The sequence below is a fragment of the Salmo salar genome, chromosome ssa18, assembly GCF_905237065.1.
Source record: "Salmo salar chromosome ssa18, Ssal_v3.1, whole genome shotgun sequence".
Taxonomy (NCBI): domain Eukaryota; kingdom Metazoa; phylum Chordata; class Actinopteri; order Salmoniformes; family Salmonidae; genus Salmo; species Salmo salar.
In genome coordinates, this window is record NC_059459.1 from 16007181 (window position 1) to 16029126 (window position 21946).

Sequence of the window (21946 nt, forward strand, 5' to 3'; positions counted from 1 at the left end):
CCCATCCTGTATTCGTTATGTAAATTTAAAAATCCATCCTGTATATGTTAAGTCAATTAAAACCCACATCCTTTATAGGTGATGTCAGTTAAAACCCACATCCTTTATAGGTGATGTCAATTAAAACCCACATCCTTTATAGGTGATGTCAATTAAAACCCACATCCTTTATAGGTGATGTCAGTTAAAACCCACATCCTTTATAGGTTTACATTTTTTTTACATTTTAGTCATTTAGCAGACGCTCTTATCCAGAGCGACTTACAGTAGTGAATGCATACATTTCACACATTTGTTTTTTTGTACTGGCCCCCCGTGGGAATCGAACCCACAACCCTGGCGTTGCACACACCATGCTCTACCAACTGAGCCACAGGGAAGACGGTGATGATAGGTGATGTCAGTTAAAACCCACATCCTTTATAGGTGATGTCAGTTAAAACCCACATCCTTTATAGGTGATGTCAGTTAAACCCAATCCATTATAGGTGATGTCAGTTAAAACCCACATCCGTTATAGGTGATGTCAGTTAATACCCACATCCTTTATAGGTGATGTCAGTTAAAACCCACATCCTATATAGGTGATGTCAGTTAAAACCCACATCCTATATAGGTGATGTCAGTTAAAACCCACATCCTTTATAGGTGATGTCAGTTAAAACCCACATCCTTTATAGGTGATGTCAGTTAAACCCAATCCATTATAGGTGATGTCAGTTAAAACCCACATCCTTTATAGGTGATGTCAGTTAATACCCACATCCTTTATAGGTGATGTCAGTTAATACCCACATCCTTTATAGGTGATGTCAGTTAAAACCCACATCCTATATAGGTGATATCAGTTAAAACCCACATCCTTTATAGGTGATGTCAGTTAAAACCCACATCCTTTATAGGTGATGTCAGTTAAAACCCACATCCTTTATAGGTGATGTCAGTTAAAACCCACATCCTTTATAGGTGATGTCAGTTAATACCCACATCCTTTATAGGTGATGTCAGTTAAAACCCACATCCTTTATAGGTGATGTCAGTTAAAACCCACATCCTTTATAGGTGATGTCAGTTAAAACCCACATCCTTTATAGGTGATGTCAGTTAAACCCAATCCATTATAGGTGATGTAAGTTAAAACCCACATCCTTTATAGGTGATGTCAGTTAATACCCACATCCTTTATAGGTGATGTCAGTTAATACCCACATCCTTTATAGGTGATGTCAGTTAAAACCCACATCCTATATAGGTGATATCAGTTAAAACCCACATCCTTTATAGGTGATGTCAGTTAAAACCCACATACTTTATAGGTGATGTCAGTTAAAACCCACATCCTTTATAGGTGATGTCAGTTAATACCCACATTCTTTATAGGTGATGTCAGTTAAAACCCACATCCTTTATAGGTGATGTCAGTTAAAACCCACATCCTTTATAGGTGATGTCAGTTAATACCCACATCCTTTATAGGTGATGTCAGTTATAACTCCTATCTAGTATAGGTGTCAATTTTAAAACCCATCCTGTGTTCGTTATATCAATTAAAAAACCCATTCTGTATACATTATGTCAATTAAAAACTCCATCCTGTATACATTATGTCAATTAAAAACTCCAACCTGTATCGATGTCAATTAAAAAACCCATCCTGTATATGTTATGTCAATTAAAACCCAGTCCTCTATAGGTGATGGCAATTAAAACCCCATCCTCTATAAGTGATGTCAGTTAAAACCCCGTCCTCTATAGGTGATGGCAATTAAAACTCAACCCTCTATAGGTGATGGCAATTAAAACCCCATCCTCTATAAGTGATGTCAGTTAAAACCCACATCCTATATAGGTGATGTCAGTTAAAACCCACATCCTATATAGGTGATGTCAGTTAAAACCCCGTCCTCTATAGGTGATGGCAATTAAAACCCCATCCTTTATAGGTGATGTCAATTTAAACCCACATCCTATATAGGTGATGTCAGTTAAAACCCACATCCTATATAGGTGATGTCAGTTAAAACCCACATCCTATATAGGTGATGTCAGTTAAAACCCCATCCTCTATAGTTGATGTCAGTTAAAACCCACATCCATTTTAGGTGATGTCAGGTAAACCCCATCCATTATAGGTTATGTCAGCTAAACCCATATCCTCTTTAAGTGATGTCAGTTAATACCCACGTCCTTTATAGGTGATGTCAGTTAAAACCCACAGCCTATATAGGTCATATCAGTTATAACTTCTATCTAGTATTGGTGTCAATTAAAAACTCCATCCTGTATACATTATGTCAATTAAAAATTCCATCCTCTATAGATCAGTGGGTTAACTGCCTTGTTCAGGGGCAGAACGACAGATTTTTACCTTGTCAGCTCGGGGATTCGATCTTGCAACCTTTCGATTACTAGTCCAACGCTCTAACCACCACCATGCTTCACCGTAGGGATGGTGCCAGGTTTCCTCCGGATGTGATGCTTGGCATTCAGGCCAAAGAGTTCAATCTTGGTTTCATCAGACCAGAGAATCTTGCTTCTCATGGGCTGAGAGTCCTTTAGGTGCCTTTTAGAAAACTCCAAGCGGGCTGTCATGTGCCTTTTACTGAAGAGTGGCGTCCATCCATTTCCACAGAGGAATTCTGGAGCTCTGTCAGAGTGACCATCGGGTTCTTGGTCACCTCCCTGACCAAGGCCCTTCTCCCCTGATTGCTGAGTTTTGCCAGGCGGCCAGCTCTAGGAAGTGTCTTGGTGGTTCCAAACCTCTTCCATTTAAGATTGATGGAGGCCACTGTGTTATTGGGGACCTTCAATGCTGCAGACATTCTTTGGTACCCTTCCTCAGATCTGTGCCTCGACACAATCCTGTCTCGGAGCTCTACGGACAATTCCTTCCACTTCATGGGTTGGTTTTTACTCTGACATGCACTGTCAACTGTGGGACCTTATATAGACAGGTATGTGTCTTTCCAAATCATGTCCAATCAATTTAATTTACCACAGGTGGACGCCAGTCAACTTGTAGAAACATCTCAAGGATGATCAATGGAAACAGGACGCATCCGAGCTCAATTTCGAGTCTCATAGCAAAGGGCCTGAATACTTATGTAAATAAGGTATTTCTGTTTTTGTTTTTTTATACATTTGCAAAAAATTCTAATAACCTGTTTTCACTTTGTCATTATGGGGTATTGTGTGTAGATTGATGAGGATGTTTTGTTGTTGATTTAATCCATTTTAGAATAAGGCTGTAACGTAACAAAATGTGGAAAAAGTCAAGGGGACTGAATACTTTCCGAATGCACTGTAGGTGATGTCATTTAAAAACCCTGTACTCTATAGGTGACGTCAGCAGCCATTTAGTGTCACTCATTAGGGCTGCTGTAGGTAGGATTCGTAAGGCTGCAGGCCACTATTCAGGCCATTATCTGCTGAGTGATCAGAAGAGTCATGTGACTGGCTGGGGCGTGCATACACAAACTCTCTCTCTCTCTCTCTCTCTCTCTCTCTCTCTCTGTCTGTGTGTGTCTCTCTCTCTCTCTCTCTCTCTCTCTCTCTGTCTGTGTCTCTCTCTCTCTCTCTCTGTCTGTGTCTCTCTCTCTCTGTCTCTCTCTGTCTGTGTGTGTCTCTCTCTCTCTCTCTCTCTCTCTCTCTCTCTCTCTCTCTCTCTCTCTCTCTCTCTCTCTCTCTCTCTCTCTCACGCCTAACAACAAATGGCTGTGGTGGGCAGCTGTTGCTCTCTTCTTACCAAATCATTGAGAAAGGCTCCAGCCATGTGTCTACAACAACATCTGCCCTTGCCTCATCCTCTGTGTGTGCCCTGAGTGTCTGCTGCATGGGCTCTGTTCAAATACTCCAGGTCTGGATGCCATACCTTATCAATGTCTGCTGTGTTTTTCTCTCCTTTTTGATGTGTGTGTGTGTGGGCCTGTGCGATCGGTGTCAAAGTGTGTGGATGTATGTGTACGTGCGGTAGTGGGGGGGGGGTGTTGGTTTTCTGAGCAGAGCTCCTTTGATTTTTTTGGAGTGTGGGGTCACATAGGGGCTGTGTTACACTGCTGCAGGCTGTGTTTACAAACAGGAGGAGGACCAGGGTACCGTACTGCACTCTACCATGGGACTCTACTGCAGCCAGAAGCAGCCTGGAGCACTGGTCTGGTTGACTATATCTAAGATAGTGTAGCCTTTGGGAAGAATGTTCTTTGCCCTGGACTCACTAAAGGATGACATTGTTGCCATGTCTTTTGGTGGTGAGACTGCATATTGATGTATTAGGGCATTTTCAGTGTTAATAATATGTTAAAGACAATGAGTGAGATGCTTGTGCACTGTTAACAGTGCATTTTGAAACGGACAGAAAAGGCTTATGTAAAACCTTATCATTGTTGTACATCTTACTCTTTGCGCTTGTTTATCTCTGTATGTACTATCTATTTGTTGTTGGTGGCTAAGAGACTGCTTGTATTGTTGTCTGACTTGGGGTTGATGTGTGCTGTGTTTTGTTTTTGCTAGGGGTCAACAGGGCAATGTGCTCTCGCCTCTGTGTTACAGTTGTCTGTCAGAGCAGAGGAAGAGAGTGGTTCTTTGATGATGTGCTAGTGACACTAGTGGTCTGGCAACAGTGTGTGTGTGTGTGTGTGTGTGTGTGTGTGTGTGTGTGTGTGTGTGCAAACCCCAGGCAGAAACACTTGCTTATTGTTGAACAGACAGTACAAGTCATGCAGAACTGATCCCAACATGGCAGAACTGACCCCAACAATGCACGGCTGTATTCAAACCAGCATGAGTGAGGAAAGTTAAAATGCAGCAGGGTATCCGTTCTTCTCATATGGATATTGAAGAGTAGTGGACTTTACTGCTGGTAAAGCTGATGCAGAATGTGACCAGCGGTGACTGGTGGTGACAGTAATGTCATATCATATTTGTAAAAAAAACATTTTTAAGTAGCTCATAATTCTTAGTATTTTCCTATGCTTTATACGGTAGATGGAACCATGTAATAATAGGCAGCAGAATTCTAATACTGAGAGACAAAATGTTAAAGCAGAGATTTGGCTTGGGGATTATCTAGGAAGAGGGAGGGATATTTTGGCTTGGGCTCATTATTTGTGGACTGTAACTGTTAATTACACATTCTCCAAAGAAGTACATACAGTGAGGGAAAAAAGTATTTGATCCCCTGCTGATTTTGTACGTTTGCCCACTGACAAAGAAATGATCAGTCTATAATTTTAATGGTAGGTTTATTTGAACAGTGAGAGACAGAATAACAACAAAAAAATCCAGAAAAACGCATGTCAAAAATGTTATAAATTGATTTGCATTTTAATGAGGGAAATAAGTATTTAACCCCCTCTCAATCAGAAAGATTTCTGGCTCCCAGGTGTCTTTTATACAGGTAACGAGCTGAGATTAGGAGCACACTCTTAAAGGGAGTGCTCCTAATCTCAGTTTGTTACCTGTATAAAAGACACCTGTCCACAGAAGCAATCAATCAGATTCCAAACTCTCAACCATGGCCAACACCAAAGAGCTCTCCAAGGATGTCAGGGACAAGATTGTAGACCTACACAAGGCTGGAATGGGCTACAAGACAATTGCCAAGCAGCTTGGTGAGAAGGTGACAACAGTTGGTGCGATTATTCGCAAATGGAAGAAACACAAAATAACTGCAGCATGGGGCTCCATGCAAGATCTCACCTCGTGGAGTTGCAATGATCATGAGAACGGTGAGGAATCAGCCCAGAACTACACGGGAGGATCTTGTCAATGATCTCAAGGCAGCTGGGACCATAGTCACCAAAAAACAATTGGTAACACACTATGCCGTGAAGGACTGAAATCCTGCAGCGCCCGCAAGGTCCCCCTGCTCAAGAAAGCACATATACATGCCCGTCTGAAGTTTGCCAATGAACATCTGAATGATTCAGAGGACAACTGGGTGAAGGTGTTGTGGTCAGATGAGACCAAAATGGAGCTCTTTGGCATCAACTCAACTCGCCGTGTTTGGAGAAGGAGGAATGCTGCCTATGACCCCAAGAACACCAACCCACCGTCAAACATGGAGGTGGAAACATTATGCTTTGGGGGTGTTTTTCTGCTAAGGGGACAGGACAACTTCACCGCATCAAAGGGGCGATGGACAGGGCCATGTACCGTCAAATCTTGGGTGAGAACCTCCTTCCCTCAGCCAGGGCATTGAAAATGGGTCGTGGATGGGTATTCCAGCATGACAATGACCCAAAACACACGGCCAAGGCAACAAAAGAGTGGCTCAAGAAGAAGCACATTAAGGTCCTGGAGTGGCCTAGCCAGTCTCCAGACCTTGATCCCATAGAAAATCTGTGGAGGGAGCTGAAGGTTTGAGTTGCCAAACGTCAGTCTCGAAACCTTAATTACTTGGAGAAGATCTGCAAAGAGGAGTGGGACAAAATCCCTCCTGAGACGTGTGCAAACCTGGTGGCCAACTACAAGAAGCATCTGACCTCTGTGATTGCCAACAAGGGTTTTGCCACCAAGTACTAAGTCATGTTTTGCAGAGAGGGTCAAATACTTTTTTCCCTCATTAAAATGCAAATCAATTTATAACATTTTTGACATGCGTTTTTCTAGATCTTTTTGTTGTTATTCTGTCTCTCACTGTTCAAATAAACCAACCATTAAAATTATAGACTGATCATTTCTTTGTCAGTGGGCAAACGTACAAAATCAGCAGGGGATCAAATACTTTTTTCCCCCACTGTAGAACTTTTCTTTATTCAGGTCCTTTGTCTTTTCCAGTTGACAGGTGATGATTGTTGTTTCTGTCTGACTCTGAACTGTGTGGTCAGAACAGAATGTACAGCAGAGAGTCATTCTGCTGACTGACACTTCCTTCTAAAAGCTGAGGTTTGGGTTTAAGTCAGGATGCTACACTGTAAAAATGTCCTGTTGTTTTTACGGTAACTTAAAGACAAGAAGTTGCAGTATGTTACCGTACGGTATTTTACGGTATCCAATACTGTTACTATAATTGATTTACACTACCAATAATGCTACTGTAGTCATTTTACGGTAACAAATACTTAGCGTAAAACAACGGAACCAAAAGATTACACTAACTTACAGTTAACTGCACTGTTACCTGACTTAGGATTTTGGCTCACAACCTATTGGTTGGTAACTACTTGAATTTCCTACTGCGCCACCAGGTCAGTGACAATACAAGAGAAAAATAAAGTATATACACGAGAACGTGGTATTGCTGTAAAATGACAGTATGCTGCTATTTTCTCATTACAATACACTCTTGTAAATTATATTAACTGTATTTTTGCGGCAACTCAGTAGCCGGTAAGCTATTGTAATTTTACATGCAGTACAATATTGTAAAATGGTGTACTGTGAGCACACTTGCGACTCAACCTCTCCTGGGACTTGAACTCACAACCTCTTACATTTACATTTACATTTAAGTCATTTAGCAGACGCTCTTATCCAGAGCGACTTACAAATTGGTGCATTCACCTTATGATTGCCAGCAACCTGAAATGTCATGCTACACCACCATATCTGTGGGTGTGATGGAGATTGGCCACAGACTTATTGGCAACAATACATTTCTGCACTTTGCTAAAAGTTTCCCAATATCAAGTCAATAATTGTGTCACTATCTGATTAAACCAACGCAAAAATAGTAGTGCTATTGGACATAAAGTGTTCATGAATGCTCGATGGATTTGAACTTGCAACCTGTAGGTGGGGTGTGCATCAGTATTTCTGCAGTGCCACCAGGTACATATTTATTACCTATAACATATTTTCACACACTCTCAAAAATAAGAGTATGGTTTGGCAACAGCGTTGTTCCCTGGGGTACGAAAAGGTCAAAGTTACACATAAGAACTCACATGGCATTGGCTGTTCAGTATCTTTTAAAGTATTTGTATTAATAATCTATTTTTATAGTACATTTTCTACAGTGGGGGCAATATGCTGGCAGGGCTCATTAGCGTATTTGGGGCATGGTCTAAAATGTTTGCTAAAACGTATCTGATTTAATAGAGCCATAAATCTAACCATGTATGAACTTTTAAGAAATATTCTGTTAAAGTAATGAAATACCAAGAAAATGTTTTTTTTGTCAAGTTCCTTAAATGTGCTAAGAATGTTCCAAAGCCCATTGAACTATCCCGCACCATTCCCAGAGAGTTGCTGGGAATTTAGTGTTACCTAACTGGCAAACAGCAAGTTATTGTTAAATGTACATGAACTTCCAGTGATTTACTGTACTGGAAATGGAATTTTCAGATGACAACCTTAGGCAAATTGATCACTAACCCACTTGCAACTAGCTGACAGTAAGTTACTGAACATTAAACATGAACTTCCTGGTGACCAGCTGCCATTAAGTTACTGTGAAATGCCCATTAGTCTCTTAACAGTGCAGCTCTTCATTGTCACAAGCCCTTACAAATAGTGCTTGTTTCCTTTGAAATGGGGTCTGTTTGAATAGACTAAAATGAACAGCTTTATGAATTAAATAAACATGGCATGCTAGCTCCATCCTGTTGGCGCAGGGGACTAATTCTATATATAGAGAACATAACATTATAGGTTTGAATCTCACTGATGCCGTGCCACAATAAAAAATAGGTCTGTTTGGGTACATCTGCCGTGGTGTCCATTTCGACTCCAGGCATCAGCCGTTTCGTGCGGAAAATTCCTTTAAAAGCTGCATTGTTGGCTGTATAACGCACCTTGTGCTGAATCCTCGCCCTAGTGTATTTCAGTGCGTACATATGGGTTTGTTATTGCGTTGTCAGTTGTTATTATGACCTCAGCCCGTAACCTCAGCCAGCAACCTCAGCCAGCTCAGAGACATGGTTGGGTTGAGGTGTTTGCGTCAATACAGTGGTGCTCAGATGATGATGGTGGTTGTTGTTGGGATTGTAGAGATGTGTGTTTGTATTGTGGTTACTTTAGAGGATTCATCCTATCCTCCTGATAATAATAAATAATAGCAAACTGTTTAAACACTTTCTTGGAATATGAACATTTATCAGAGGCAAAACAAATATAGACATTCTGCACCCAAGGCCGATCGTATGGGACACATGTCAGTAGGATTAGGAAAATCCTCGCAGTGCTGTGAAAAATTGAATTGTTTGGTTAAAAAAACTGCTATGGTTTTGAATCCACAAAGGACTCTGAGCAATGATTTTGTTAGATAAAACATTTATTTACAAACAAGCACCGTTCCACAGGGGGAAAAATGGTTGAATCAATGTTGTTTCCACGTCAATTCAACCCATCTATGTGATGACGTTAAATTAAAGTGTAAAACTGGATTGGATTTGCAAAAGTTAATTTAGTCTAATTTTCACCCAACGTTTAACCTAAATCCAATGACATGGTGATTTTTTTGTTGATTTCACATTTAATTCACGTTAGTTGAAAACTCAACAAAATGTTAATCAAAACTAGACATTGAACTGATGTCTGTGCCCAGTGGGATGCCTTGGGCAAGTGACTTTGCAGTCCAAATCCAAACAATCAATCAAGTATAGCAAACAAGTCAAACATGAAAATACAAGATTAAAGCATTATGTCATAAATAATATATGACCCTTTCCTGCTCCGTTGAGGCTTATTTGTTTCTTATAGGAAGTCATTCTGTTAAATTTGAATGGACATTTTCAGAACAAGCTTCTTCCCCACTTCTTTCCCTACTACGTGTTTCACTTGTGGTATGGATGGCATTATAGAATAGTTATACAGATTTAAGCAAGGCTGCTTTTCATTCCAGAAATGTTTTCACTTGCCTCCCATCTGCCTTCGTTCACTCACATTCATATATACAATAGTACTAGATATTACTAAATAGGTGTCAATACCTAGTTTCCGCCATATTGCTTCCACCTATCTGCTCCTATCAGATCTGGACAGGGGGAGTGACTAAGGTGGTATAGAAGGGAGGAATTATCTGTGGAATGAGATGCAGCCTGAGCCTCGTATTCCCTGACCTCCTGTTATCTGGCATCTCGTTGGCTGTTTGGGGTTAAGCTGTGGAGGAATCATTGGGTGTCCCTTTGGAGAGTAGGGATGCCTGATTACCACCTAACAGACAACTAATCCATTCATTGATTCATATCCTCTTAGAGGTGTGGAGGCACGGGGCAGCAGACTCTTCATGTAAGGAGCCGTGTTGCACGGTTCTGTACATCACTGCCCCTGTGAGGCTAACCAATCAGCCCTGGATGTCTCTCTGGTCGGAGAAGACGTTTGGTTACAGAGAGGTTGTACAAGGTATTTAGTTGAGGATAAATTGTAGAAGGTATTTTTGTGGTCATTTCTTGTTGTTGTATTTTAGCACGTCATTGAGATACCATACTGCTATGGAACAATATACTGCTCACATTTGATGCTGTTGATCAGAGCTCAGAGCTTAGGGCTCTGTGACATCTGGCATGTAATCTAAGCACCCAGAGGCTTCTCTTAACGTGACCGACTGTTTGATATCACTATTCAAAGACCAATAATATCATGGGTGTATATAGAAGACACAAGGCATGTTTACCCCTGGACCACAAACTAAACAGTAATTTGGTGTCATGTAACTATATCATGTTAGATAGTCTTAACGTCAACAGTGAAGAGGCGACTCCGGGATGCTGGCCTTCTAGGCAGAGTTCCTCTGTCCAGAGTCTGTGGACATTTGCCCATCTTAATCTTTTCTTTTTACTGGCCAGTCTGAGATATGGCATTTTCTTTGCAACTCTGCCTAGGTCAGCACCCCGGAGTCGCCTCTTCACTGTTGATGTTGAGACTGGTGTTTTGCGGGTACTATTTAATGAAGCTGCCAGTTGAGGACTTGTGAGGCATCTGTTTCTCAAACCAGGCACTCTAATGTACTTGTTCTCTTGCTCAGTTGTGCACCGGGGCCTCCCACTCCTCTTTCTATTCCGGTTAGAGCCAGTTTGCACTGTTCTGTGAAGGGAGTAGTACACAGCGTTGAACGGGATCTTCAGTTTCTTGGTAATTTCTCGCATTGAATAGCCTTCATTTCTCAGAACAAGAATAGACTGACGAGTTTCAGAAGAAAGTTCTTTGTTTCTGGCCATTTTGAGCCTGTAATCGAACCCACGAATGCTGATGCTCCAGATACTCAACTAGTTTAAAGAAGGCCAGTTTTATTGCCTCTTCAATCAGCACAACAGTTTTCAGCTGTGCTAATATAATTGAGAAAGGGTTTTCTAATGATCAATTAGCCTTTTAAAATGATAAACTTGGATGAGCTAACACAACGTGCCATTGGAACACAGGAGTGATGGTTGCTGATAATGGGCCTCTGTACGCCTATGTAGATATTCCATTAAAAATCTGCTGTTTCCAGCTACAATAGTCATTTACAACATTAACAATGTCTACACTGTATTTCTGATCAATGTGATGTTATTTTAATGGACACAAAATGTGTTTTTCTTTCAAAAACAAGGACATTTCTAAGTGACTCCAAACTTTTGAACGGTAGTGTATATGATTTGACTATGACAGTTTACAGGTAACACCAATAATTTAGTCTCAACTTGTTCAACAGCCACACCATTCATTACCAGATTCAGCTGAGGTCTAAAACTTAGGGAATGATTTGTACTAAATATAATGCTGTTAGTTTTAGAAATGTTTAGGACCAGTTTATTACTGGCGACCCATTCCAAAACAGACTGCAACTCTTTGTTAAGAGTTTCAGTGACTTCATTAGCTGTGGTTGCTGATGGGGTTGAGGTTAGGACTCTGTACAGGCCAGTCAAGTTCTTCCACACCGATTTTGATGTACCATTACTGTATGGACCTCGCTTTGTGCACGGGGGCATTGTCATGCTGAAACAGTAAAGGGCCTTCCCCAAACTGTTGCCACAAAGTTGGAAGCACATATTCGTATAGAATGTCATTGTATGCTATAGTGTTAAGATTTCCCTTCACTGGAACTAAAGGGCTTTATTCCTCCTCCACCAAAATGTACAGTTGTCCCTATGCATTGGGGCAGGTAGCGTTTTCCCGGCATTTCGCCAAACCCAAATTCCAGATTCCCGCTGCTCGGCCATGGAAATCCATTTCATGAAGCTCCCGACGAACAATTCTTGTTCTGACGTTGCTTTCAGAGGCAGTTTGGAACTCGGTAGTGAGTGTTGCAACCGAGGACAGACAATTTTTACGTGGAATGCGCTTCAGCACTCTGCGGTCCCGTTCTGAGAGCTAGTGTGGCCTACCGCTTTACGGCTGAGCCGTTGTTGCTCCGAGATGTTTCAATTTTGCATTAATAGCATTTACAGTTGACCGGGGCAGCTCTAGCATGACAGAAATGTGACTAACTGACTTGGAAAGGTGGCATCCGATGACAGTGCCACATTGAAAGTCACTGAGCTCTTCTGTAAGGCCATTCTACTGCCAATGTTTGTGTATGGAGATTGCATGGCTCTGTGCTCAATTTGAATAGACCTGTGTGGCTGAAATAGCCGAATCCACTAATTTGAAGTGGTGTCCACATACTTTTGTGTATACATAGTGTGCATTAACCCAACTTAGAATAGATGTTGAATTCACGTCTGTGTCCAGTGGGAGGTCATGTGGTCCTCTAACTCAGTTGGTAGAGCATGGTGCTTGCAATGCCAGGATTGTGGGTTTGATTCCCAGGACCACACGTCTGTAAAATGTATGCAAGCATGACTACGAGTCGGTTTGGATAAAAGCGTCTGCTAAATGGCATATCATGTGTCTGGAAAAACACTTATTTTCCATTTGACAGGTAATTATGTTGGTTCTGTCTGTCTCGGCACTTTGTAATCAGAATAGAATGTACAGCACAGAGTCATTCTGCTGACTGACGCTTCCTTCTAAAAGCTGCGCTTTGGGTTTATGTCAGGACACTACCGTACAACTTTGTGTTTACAACAGTTTTGGCCAATACTGTAAGCTCATCGCATGCTTTGGAAGGTTTTCTGAAGTTGACAATGTGAACTTCAACTCAGAGTCACAGATGAGCACAACATGTATGGTATATCTGGAGTCAGAGCAGCAGTGGAGTTGCAGAGCTTTGGTTGTTAATATATCAGTGCCCCTCTCAACTTATTGAAGTGTGACCCTCCAAGGCTGCATGGCTTTTTCCATTTATCTGGACGCTGGCTCTGTGCCCAGCTGTAGAGGGGCAAACTGTGTGACTGCACAGGGAATTGGAGGTTTAATAAACAGAATAAGAGGTAGAAATCTTCTCTGCACAAAAAAAAACAGGATTTTAGACCAATTTTTATGGCTTTCGTAGTTGCTTCAATACATACAAGTCCATGTAGTGGAGATCACGTTGCAAATCATGATGGATAACAGTGGTGCTTTAGAAAGATCTTATCTGTGAGGAGTGTTGCTGTTAGGGCCTTTAACGCTTATTAATCAACTGTAATTGCATGAGCTAAACAAGCTTGGGCATATCTGCCATGGTGTCCATTTTGGCACCAGGCATCAGCTGTTTCGTTTCAGTGCAGTGATACACTATTGGCTAGGGAATAACGTAACAGATACTGTACACACTTAATTTCCACCGAGTTGAATGTTGATCAAATCTTCCTCATGCATTTGCTGTTCCCTCTGCATAGACTATTGACCTACACTGAGTGTGTAAAACTTTAGGAACACCTTCCTAATATTCAGTTGGAACCCCTTTTGCCCTCAGAACAGCTTCAATATGTCAGGGCATGGACTCAAGATATTGAAGATATACAAGATATTGAAAGCGTTCCACAGGGATGCTGGCCTATGTTGACTCCAGTGCTTCCCACAGTTGTGCCAAGTTGGCTGGATGTCCTTCTGGTGGTGGACCATTCTTGATACACATGGGAAACTGTTGAGTGTAAAAAACCCAGCAGCGTTGCAGTTCTTGACACACTCAAACCACTGCGCCTGGCATCTATTACCATACCCCATTCAAAGGCACCTAAATCTTTTGTCCTGACCATTCACTCTCCGAATGACACACATACACAGTCCATGACTCAATTGTCTTAAAAATCCTTCTTTAACCTGTCTCCTCCCCTTCATCTACGCTGATTGAAATGGATTTAACAGGTGACATCAATAAAGGATCATAGCTTTCACCTGGATTCACCTGGTCAGTCTGTCATGGAAAGAGCAGGCGTTCTTCGTGTATTTGTGTATTCCTCAATATATCAATGCAAATACAGTATGTGTACATCAGTTTGTTATATTTCAAATGCATCTGAAAATGTGATAGGTAGGAGGCTTGAGATAGGATTGAGGTAGATAGCTGGAGATGAATTTGCATTGCAGAGTTTATACATTTTTGGGTACTATGCCTTGATTTATGTTTGTCCCGATTATTAATTAAGGCCTAGATTCAAATCGATCAAGCGTGAACTGGCGATAATCGACCCTCGCATAGCTGGTGTTTTGGAGATGGAACTGTGTTGGAACTGCGAAATCGGTGAGCAGCTACTCTTGATCATTGTCACGAAGCCACACCCGTCCCACTCCCAGGCTATATAGAAATAATGATGCTCAAATTGAAAATCATTCAACAAAATAATGAGGATTTACATAAGCCTCATCGATGTCCAGATTACATCTCACATTCCAATGTTGGAATTTGTAGACAAGGTTGCATGGGATTTCTCTTAATGCGACTCAGTGCAGCCAATGGCAATGTCCGCTTTAGGTATAATGCCAGGAGCCACTTGTGGATTTGACAGCTCTAACGCAGTCCCACCTCCAACACCACCAAAACAACCGCTATGCAGATGTCGGCTAAAGCGGATCTGATTGAATAGAGCCTTAAGAAAGGTTGCCTTCAGTCAAGGCCATGAACGTCATTCATTTTAACACTAACAAATATGAATCATACCTGAGGGATACATACTAGTCAGTATGGTAACACATTCAACATCTAATATCTTATCAACTCCGTCTGCAGATAGAGCTCACTAATCTCCTTACAGTCAAGGGACAAGGGCTTGATTCATTTCCAGAAAAGCATGTGCACACACATACACATACACACATATCCTACTCCTGACCTTAACCCCCACCAATTGCCCTAGTTATGATATTGACATAAGTGTCGCACAATCAATTACAAGGCTTGTGGATGACGTCTTGTTTGCGCCTCACCAAGGTGACGGCAACAGATTACACACAAAGCCATTAATAAGTTCCAAATCAACAGGGACTTGGTCCCCTGTTCCCACAAAGCACCTCTAATCCTTATTCACTGCTTGATGATTTGTTTTGCTTCGAGGCTTAGGCCAATCTCAACCAATCCCAATCAGCAACGGTTTCCAAAACAACCGACCAAACCTACCGATGACGCCACCTCTGATGTCATCACTACAGACAACTCGCTCTGCTATTTCAACCTTTTATTGTTGTGTCGTAAAATCTAATCTGCAAATCTAAAACCCTGGAATAACATCCTGAAATGTCCTTTTCTGTACTTAACTTACTTTGTGTTGGCATCAGTGGTGATATTGTATGAACTGACAATCACTGATATTCATCAGGCAGAGAGAGAAACTACTGTATCCAGATTACATAAACCCAGTCCCATTGTAGACAGATACAGTCTTGTCCGGTTTACTGGGCCAGAAATGATGCAATTTGTATGGAATCATGAGCTGTTTCAGTGGTACCACGCACTGAGCACATCGGAAAGTCATTAAAAATGTATGGCTGCCATGGGAGTTCTCAGAAGATGGTCCCACTCCTGCAGATGTGGGGATCAGAAACGTGCTGTGGGAGATGGTGAGGGGGTATTGAGGAAGTGAAGAGGATGGAGGAGAGGAGCATGACGCTGGAGAAATCACCTCTTTTCACTAGCCACTGTAGTTTATTGAAAAACCTAGTATAGCATCCATGTAGTTGTAGTATGTATTGTAAAAGGAAATATGCCTGGTGAATTTAGTATGTGTCCACACAGTTAGAACACAAATTACGATTGTGTGCTTTATGAATAAACAACATCCACAACCATATCTTATATGTGTTAACAAGAATCTTAAAAATAGATCTAAGCAATGTTTGTTTAGCGTAAGCTGACATCTAGATGCATCCCTGTCTTCTCTCCTCATAGAGAGCTCCTAAGCAGGCTTTGACCCCTGACCTCCAGTTGTGGAGGTGTACCATGTGTTCTCCCGCTCCGGGGGCGTGAACCCGTATCTGTGAGGAGTCCCCCCGCGGAACCATGGGATCATCAACGCTGGGGAAGGCAGCCCCCCTCAACACGCTACTGGATGCCTGCATCCAGGCTTTTGGTGAGTGACCAATCACAGAAGCACAGTGGAGAGCTATCTCAGTGGTGTGTGATGTGATCCATAGAGATATAGATACTGTAGGGGTTCTAATTGTTCCTCTTCTATGGTGTGATCACTCTCCACAGATGACAATGGTGAGTTGCAGTCTAACCAGCTCCCTCGCACCCTGCTGCTGATGCACCGCTGGTATGTCACGTCCAAAGAGCTGGCTGGGAAGCTCCTCATGATATATCCTTTATGTGGATTCACACCAGAACAACAAAGAACAATGGTCATATGCCATTTTGAGCCTTTCTGGTAGTGTTTAGATATGGCAGAGTATACAATATTCACGCTATGGAATGCTGTGTTCCCTGACTGTGCCAAATGTATTTTCTGCGTGGTGCGACACTAACTAACCCTGACTGACTTTTCCTGAGTATACAAACTCTTGTTTATTTTAAGGGACAGTATATCAGTCAACTCTTTGTGTCATTTCTAGCAACCAATTATGATTGGTTGATCGCACAGCTCTGGGTTAATGCAGATTGTCCAAACAAAACATCAGGAAGAATTAGACATGTTCCTTAAGTGCAAATGCATTTGAGAGCAATGTTACAGATAAAGAACCGCTTCAAAGTAAGTGCAACCTGGATCGAATCGATACCTAATAGCGTTCCATTTCTCTGTATGATTTGTATCTAGTGCGTCATGACTGCATTTTAATCTGATTCAGTTAGCAAGGTTCTGGACGGTGTTTTCCTGTCACGTCCGTGGTCTTCAGATGACCACTCAACAGGGAACGCCTTATTCTATGAACTCTTTGCTTCCATCATACATCATGAGCCTGAGATATTACTCTGCCTGGCGTCAGGCCTCTCCACTGATGACTGATGAACCCTCCCCATCTTTCCCTGCTGTTGGTTGGAGTAATGGCTGTGGTGCTCCAGATGGAAGTTGCCCCTAAGCGCAGATCTAGAATCAGATTAGAGATAACCCTACCTCCAATCTTAATCTTAAAAATATGTGACCGGGACCAGTTTGTGGCAAATTCTACATTTTCCATGCGGTATGAAGCTGCCTCAGATGAGAGCCAGAGCAGAGAGTCTCTTCCATGTGACAGAATACAAAGGCACTATTCTGCCTTTACTCTCACTTTTTGCTTTTGCTTTAACCCAACAAAATATACAGTACTTATATTTGTATCTCTCATGGATTCACCTCATTGTTTGTGAGTTAGCCCATGAGAGTATTTCTTCGGTCTTCTTGAGAGAAGGAGAGCAATTGATTATGTGTGTTTTTCACAGTCATGTATACATCCAATATGCATCCATTGTGACCCTCCATGCTGGGAGAGTTCCAAAGTACTACAGAGAAGGCAGGGGTTTGTCTGCTCTGCTGCATGCTTGTGACTGGATCCTGGGCAGAGAAACAGCTGTGTTCCTTTGAAGGTGATAGCAGACAGGCTACGCAGCATACATGGCTCCCTGCCCAAGGCCTCTCCAAAGCTACTTCTAAGATCTCTATTTCAATGGTCCGAGGAGGGAAAACTTTGGCCCAGGAACAGTTATTTAGAGAATGCACACATACAGTGGTGGAGAGGTTCATCACATGGCCTGAACTTCCACTGTTTTTATTTCCAGATACTGGGCATTCCTCTCTGAACACTTTAGTTATTCTTCATGAGTGGAGACCTTTTGTCCAACTAATAAATCTACAGCTGCTTCTCGTGAAAGATGTTTTATTGTTGTGTTTTTTGGGAGGGGATGGGGGTTGTTGGAAATGGGGACTGGTGTCCATTTGTAATGGGGCTTCGGGCAATGTCTCCAAAAAAGGCTAAACTGTCCTTGACACAACCCCACATACCGTGACTGCCAGGGAGATGAGTGCCAAAGAACGAGACTGAAGATCTGCTATTTAATGAGGTAAAAAAAAACACTACTTCATACCCTGAGCTCTTTAGTATTGAAGATGTTTTTTATCGCTAGGCAACCCGCCCCCTCGGCTGAAAATGTTGTGCTCCTCTCTTGGGGCTCTGTGACTGACTGGCTGGTGCAATGAGGGATGAGACGATGTCATTGGAAGTGACAGCCAGTGGCTGTCCTCATGTAACGTGGGCCACTGCCAGCCATCTGAAGTGGAGATATTGTTTGGGGCGAAAGCGTTCAATGACTCAGGAGTCTTGTGATCCATTACTTACCCAGAAAAGTCCTCAGGCAGTCTTTAACAGAATACTCAAACTCTCATTTCACTGGTAAACCCCTTTACCATTGTGTGCCAATTCATTATATCTGTCCCACTATTTTGTGTGCAACCTTGATATGAAATTCAAAGACTAAGTAAATCATCTGAATTTAATGGTAACTACTGTAAAGATGGCTATCCTAAAATTCATGCTATTTTGCAGTTAATTTTAATCTGAACGGGGAATACCACAATGGCCATTCACTTGTTAAAGGAGCATAATGCTATTGGTTCTTTGTATTCATTTGTTGCTTCCAGATTAAGAAAATATGATTTGTTGGCTAGATAAAAATTTAGGCCACATTTATGACTATTTGCTGGACTTGTCCATCTCACCACATCGCACTACTACAAATCACTGCGCAAGGAGCCCCCAGCAGTCCTTGTGCAGGGTCAGTCCCCCTCAAGTCTGCCTTTGCCCTCTGAGAGAGACTATAATGTCATTGTGAATCCTTCATTTTCAACAGGCACTGGTGCTTGGGGCTACACACTATGATGTTCAGCCATAATGTACACATGCAAACAGTCAACATATTGTATATGTTAAATCAGCCATTCCGCTGTGCTGTGTGTGTGTGTTCTCAGGTACTGGATTACGGTGTTCCCTGCAGAGTTTAATCTGGACCTGGGCCTTATCCGCCTCACTGAGGAGTTCAGAGACGTGGCGGCTCAGCTGGGCTGTGAGGAACACTTCAAACTCATTGACATCTCCACCATGTGAGGGACTACCCAAGGATGGGCGGACACACACACACACACACACACACACACACACACACACACACACAGTCACACACAGTCACACACAGTCACAGGTTTCAACAGATTGTGTGTATTTCTTTCTAGTCCATCATATGACTGGATGAGAAAGCTGACCCAGAGGAAGAAGCAGGCCAAGAAGGGCAAAGCCTCACTCCTATTTGACCACCTAGAGCCCATGGAGCTGGCTGAACACCTCACGTTCCTGGAGTACAAGTCCATCAGGAGGATATCAGTGAGTGTCCCCGGTGGAAAAAGACACTTGGCCTGAGAACCCATCCACCTGCTGGGGCCCTTCCTTCCCTATCTAACCCCTGTGTGTGACATTCCTCAAGACTCTTTCCAAGAGTACTTTTTCCACAGAACTCTTTTTAGCCCCTCTAGTACTGTTACTAAGTACAAGAACAAAGCTTTGGCTGTCAACTAACCTCGTCCCCAGGCTAATTGCGCACCACCACAGAGTATGTTCTTAGATACGTTTGCTCTACATTTCAGTTAGTTTTATTTGCTGGGTAGTTCACGTGTAAATTCACCAGTTATGTAGGGCACAGTATATGCCAATGGCGTCTGTGTTATCTACTCAGCCGACTGTACATGCCATGTACCCTAACTCTCCCTTTCTCCAACCCCCAAACCCAGTTCACAGACTACCAAAGCTATGTAATGCACGGCTGTCTGGTGGACAACCCAACACTGGAGCGCTCCATCGCCCTGTTCAACGGAGTGTCCCAGTGGGTTCAACTCATGGTGCTCAGTAAGCTGACACCCCAACACCGTGCTGAGGTCATCACCAAATACATCAACGTGGCCCAGGTAGGAAGAGAGCACTTCCTAGTTGCAGGTTTGATGGTAACACTTTACATTACAGTGCACTTATTACTGTGTAATTATTTCTGTGTACCAAGTATTGTTACTTACCCCATATTTAGGGTTATGGCAATGGTTGAATTGGAAATAAGGATGCAGGGAGCATAAAGAGTGTAGATGGAAGACGTGTCCATTATGTCGCATGAATAGATGAGCACAGCATTGTCTTACGTCAGGTGGCATCACTCTTACGAGACACTCGTCCCTCAGCCGTGCTCATGCATTTCCCTGTTTAACTGCCCAAGAAGCCTGTCATGACACAATGTGACAGCTTCCTCAAAATGAAACTACCAACTAAATGATAACAAGCATTTAAATAAAAAAAAAATGTATCTGTGGAGTCGTACAGGACAGTGCCATTAGAGGGCCCTAAAAGGTTCGATCTGAACATTTGTTAAAGTCTGCTCCTTCATATTACCACAGTGTTTATTAGTGAGTGGGTGGGGTTCTTTCTTCTCTCAATCTCTCTCTCTCTCTCTCTCTCTCTCTCTCTCTCTCTCTCTCTCTCTATCTCTGTCTCTCTCTGGCTCTCTCTGACAGCCTGGGCGTTGCTGGTTCACGCTTCTTCACTCTCCCCACCTCTCCACTTACATCCTATATTCCATAACTCCTCACAATTTAATTTCTCCGATGCGCTAAAACCCGCCCACTCTGACACAAGCAACTGTAAAAGAGGTCGGGGCAATTTCTTGAGGCATAAATTCTCATTAAAAGTACGACACTGTAACGCTTGAAATGAATAGGCGGTTTCTTTCGCCTCCATGTGCAGAAAATCTCTCATTATAAGTATGTGAGCATCCCGAAGGAGAAGGAACAACAGAGGAAGCTAGAGGGACTCATGGTTCAATATGAAGCATGTACCGTATATTAATCAGACAGTTAGCTGAGCCTGACTTGCATTAAATCGTCTGTATCAATGAAACTGGAACATTGTCAATTAGATCACAAACACCCTCCGCTCATTAAAAGCTACTGCTGCCCACCCATGCTTTTCTTTTCTCTTATAGAAAGGCCTCCTCTATATGCTTTCCTCATGTATCTTTATCAGCAATTTAAGTCTAGTCTTATAGCTTATGGTGAGAAATGGTATTTCTTAACGCTGTTTAACAAGCTGCGTATCATAACGTTTCTCAACGTTAATCCACAAGAGCTTTCACAAGATTCATTACACAGGTAACCTTACAACTCGAACGCACCCAGTATTTTCGAAAGGTTATGATATGATGGCACATTCTAGTTGAAAAACTTTTGATCCATCCCCTTGCTCTTTGTGAGAAACGAGACGGATCAATGCAGGAGGAATCGTTGCGCAATCTGACGTAAGAACAGGGCTTCCCTCTAGCAATAACAGTGTCTCATCTCGATTCATTGCGATTCTCTATGTCTAATTGCTGGGGGGCAGTTGGTGACATTAAGCATCATGCATGCTGTTGGGCCTCTTAATCTGATCAGATACCAGGGGCTTCTCCCTCCATTATCATCTACAAGGAATTAGATAAAGGAATAATTCAGAAGACGAATGACTAGCACTCATGCTCATGTCTATTTAGGAATGCAATTTCTCAGCTAATGCAGAAGCGAGTCTGTTCAACTCAAGAGGGCTCTTTGTTTATAGTTTCTTACAGGCAAAGCTTCTCACATTTTTGAAATAAGTTGTTACAGCATGTTCCCCTGATGTATAGAGAGATGAATTGATGTTGGTGTATGTCGCTTTAGATACTGTATTTGGAATAAAGTTGTTTTAGGTATGTTCGTTTTTTTATTGTAATTTGTATTTCTCTTCCTCATTTGCTCTCGCTCTATCT

General features: G+C 42.2%; 1 protein-coding gene across 3 annotated transcripts in view; it reads left to right on the plus strand.

The window, feature by feature from the left end:
- rasgrp3 (RAS guanyl releasing protein 3 (calcium and DAG-regulated)) overlaps positions 1-21946 on the plus strand; it is a 52571-nt gene that overhangs the window by 19143 nt on the left and 11482 nt on the right. For all 3 annotated transcript variants that reach the window (XM_014154521.2, XM_014154525.2, XM_014154522.2), the window contains 6 exons: positions 16112-16292; positions 16418-16520; positions 18134-18196; positions 19101-19232; positions 19362-19509; positions 19914-20087. In XM_014154521.2, coding sequence (XP_014009996.1) covers positions 16223-16292; positions 16418-16520; positions 18134-18196; positions 19101-19232; positions 19362-19509; positions 19914-20087 — 690 coding nt within the window. In that variant the 5' untranslated portion in view covers positions 16112-16222. The remainder of the gene's footprint in view (positions 1-16111; positions 16293-16417; positions 16521-18133; positions 18197-19100; positions 19233-19361; positions 19510-19913; positions 20088-21946) is intronic.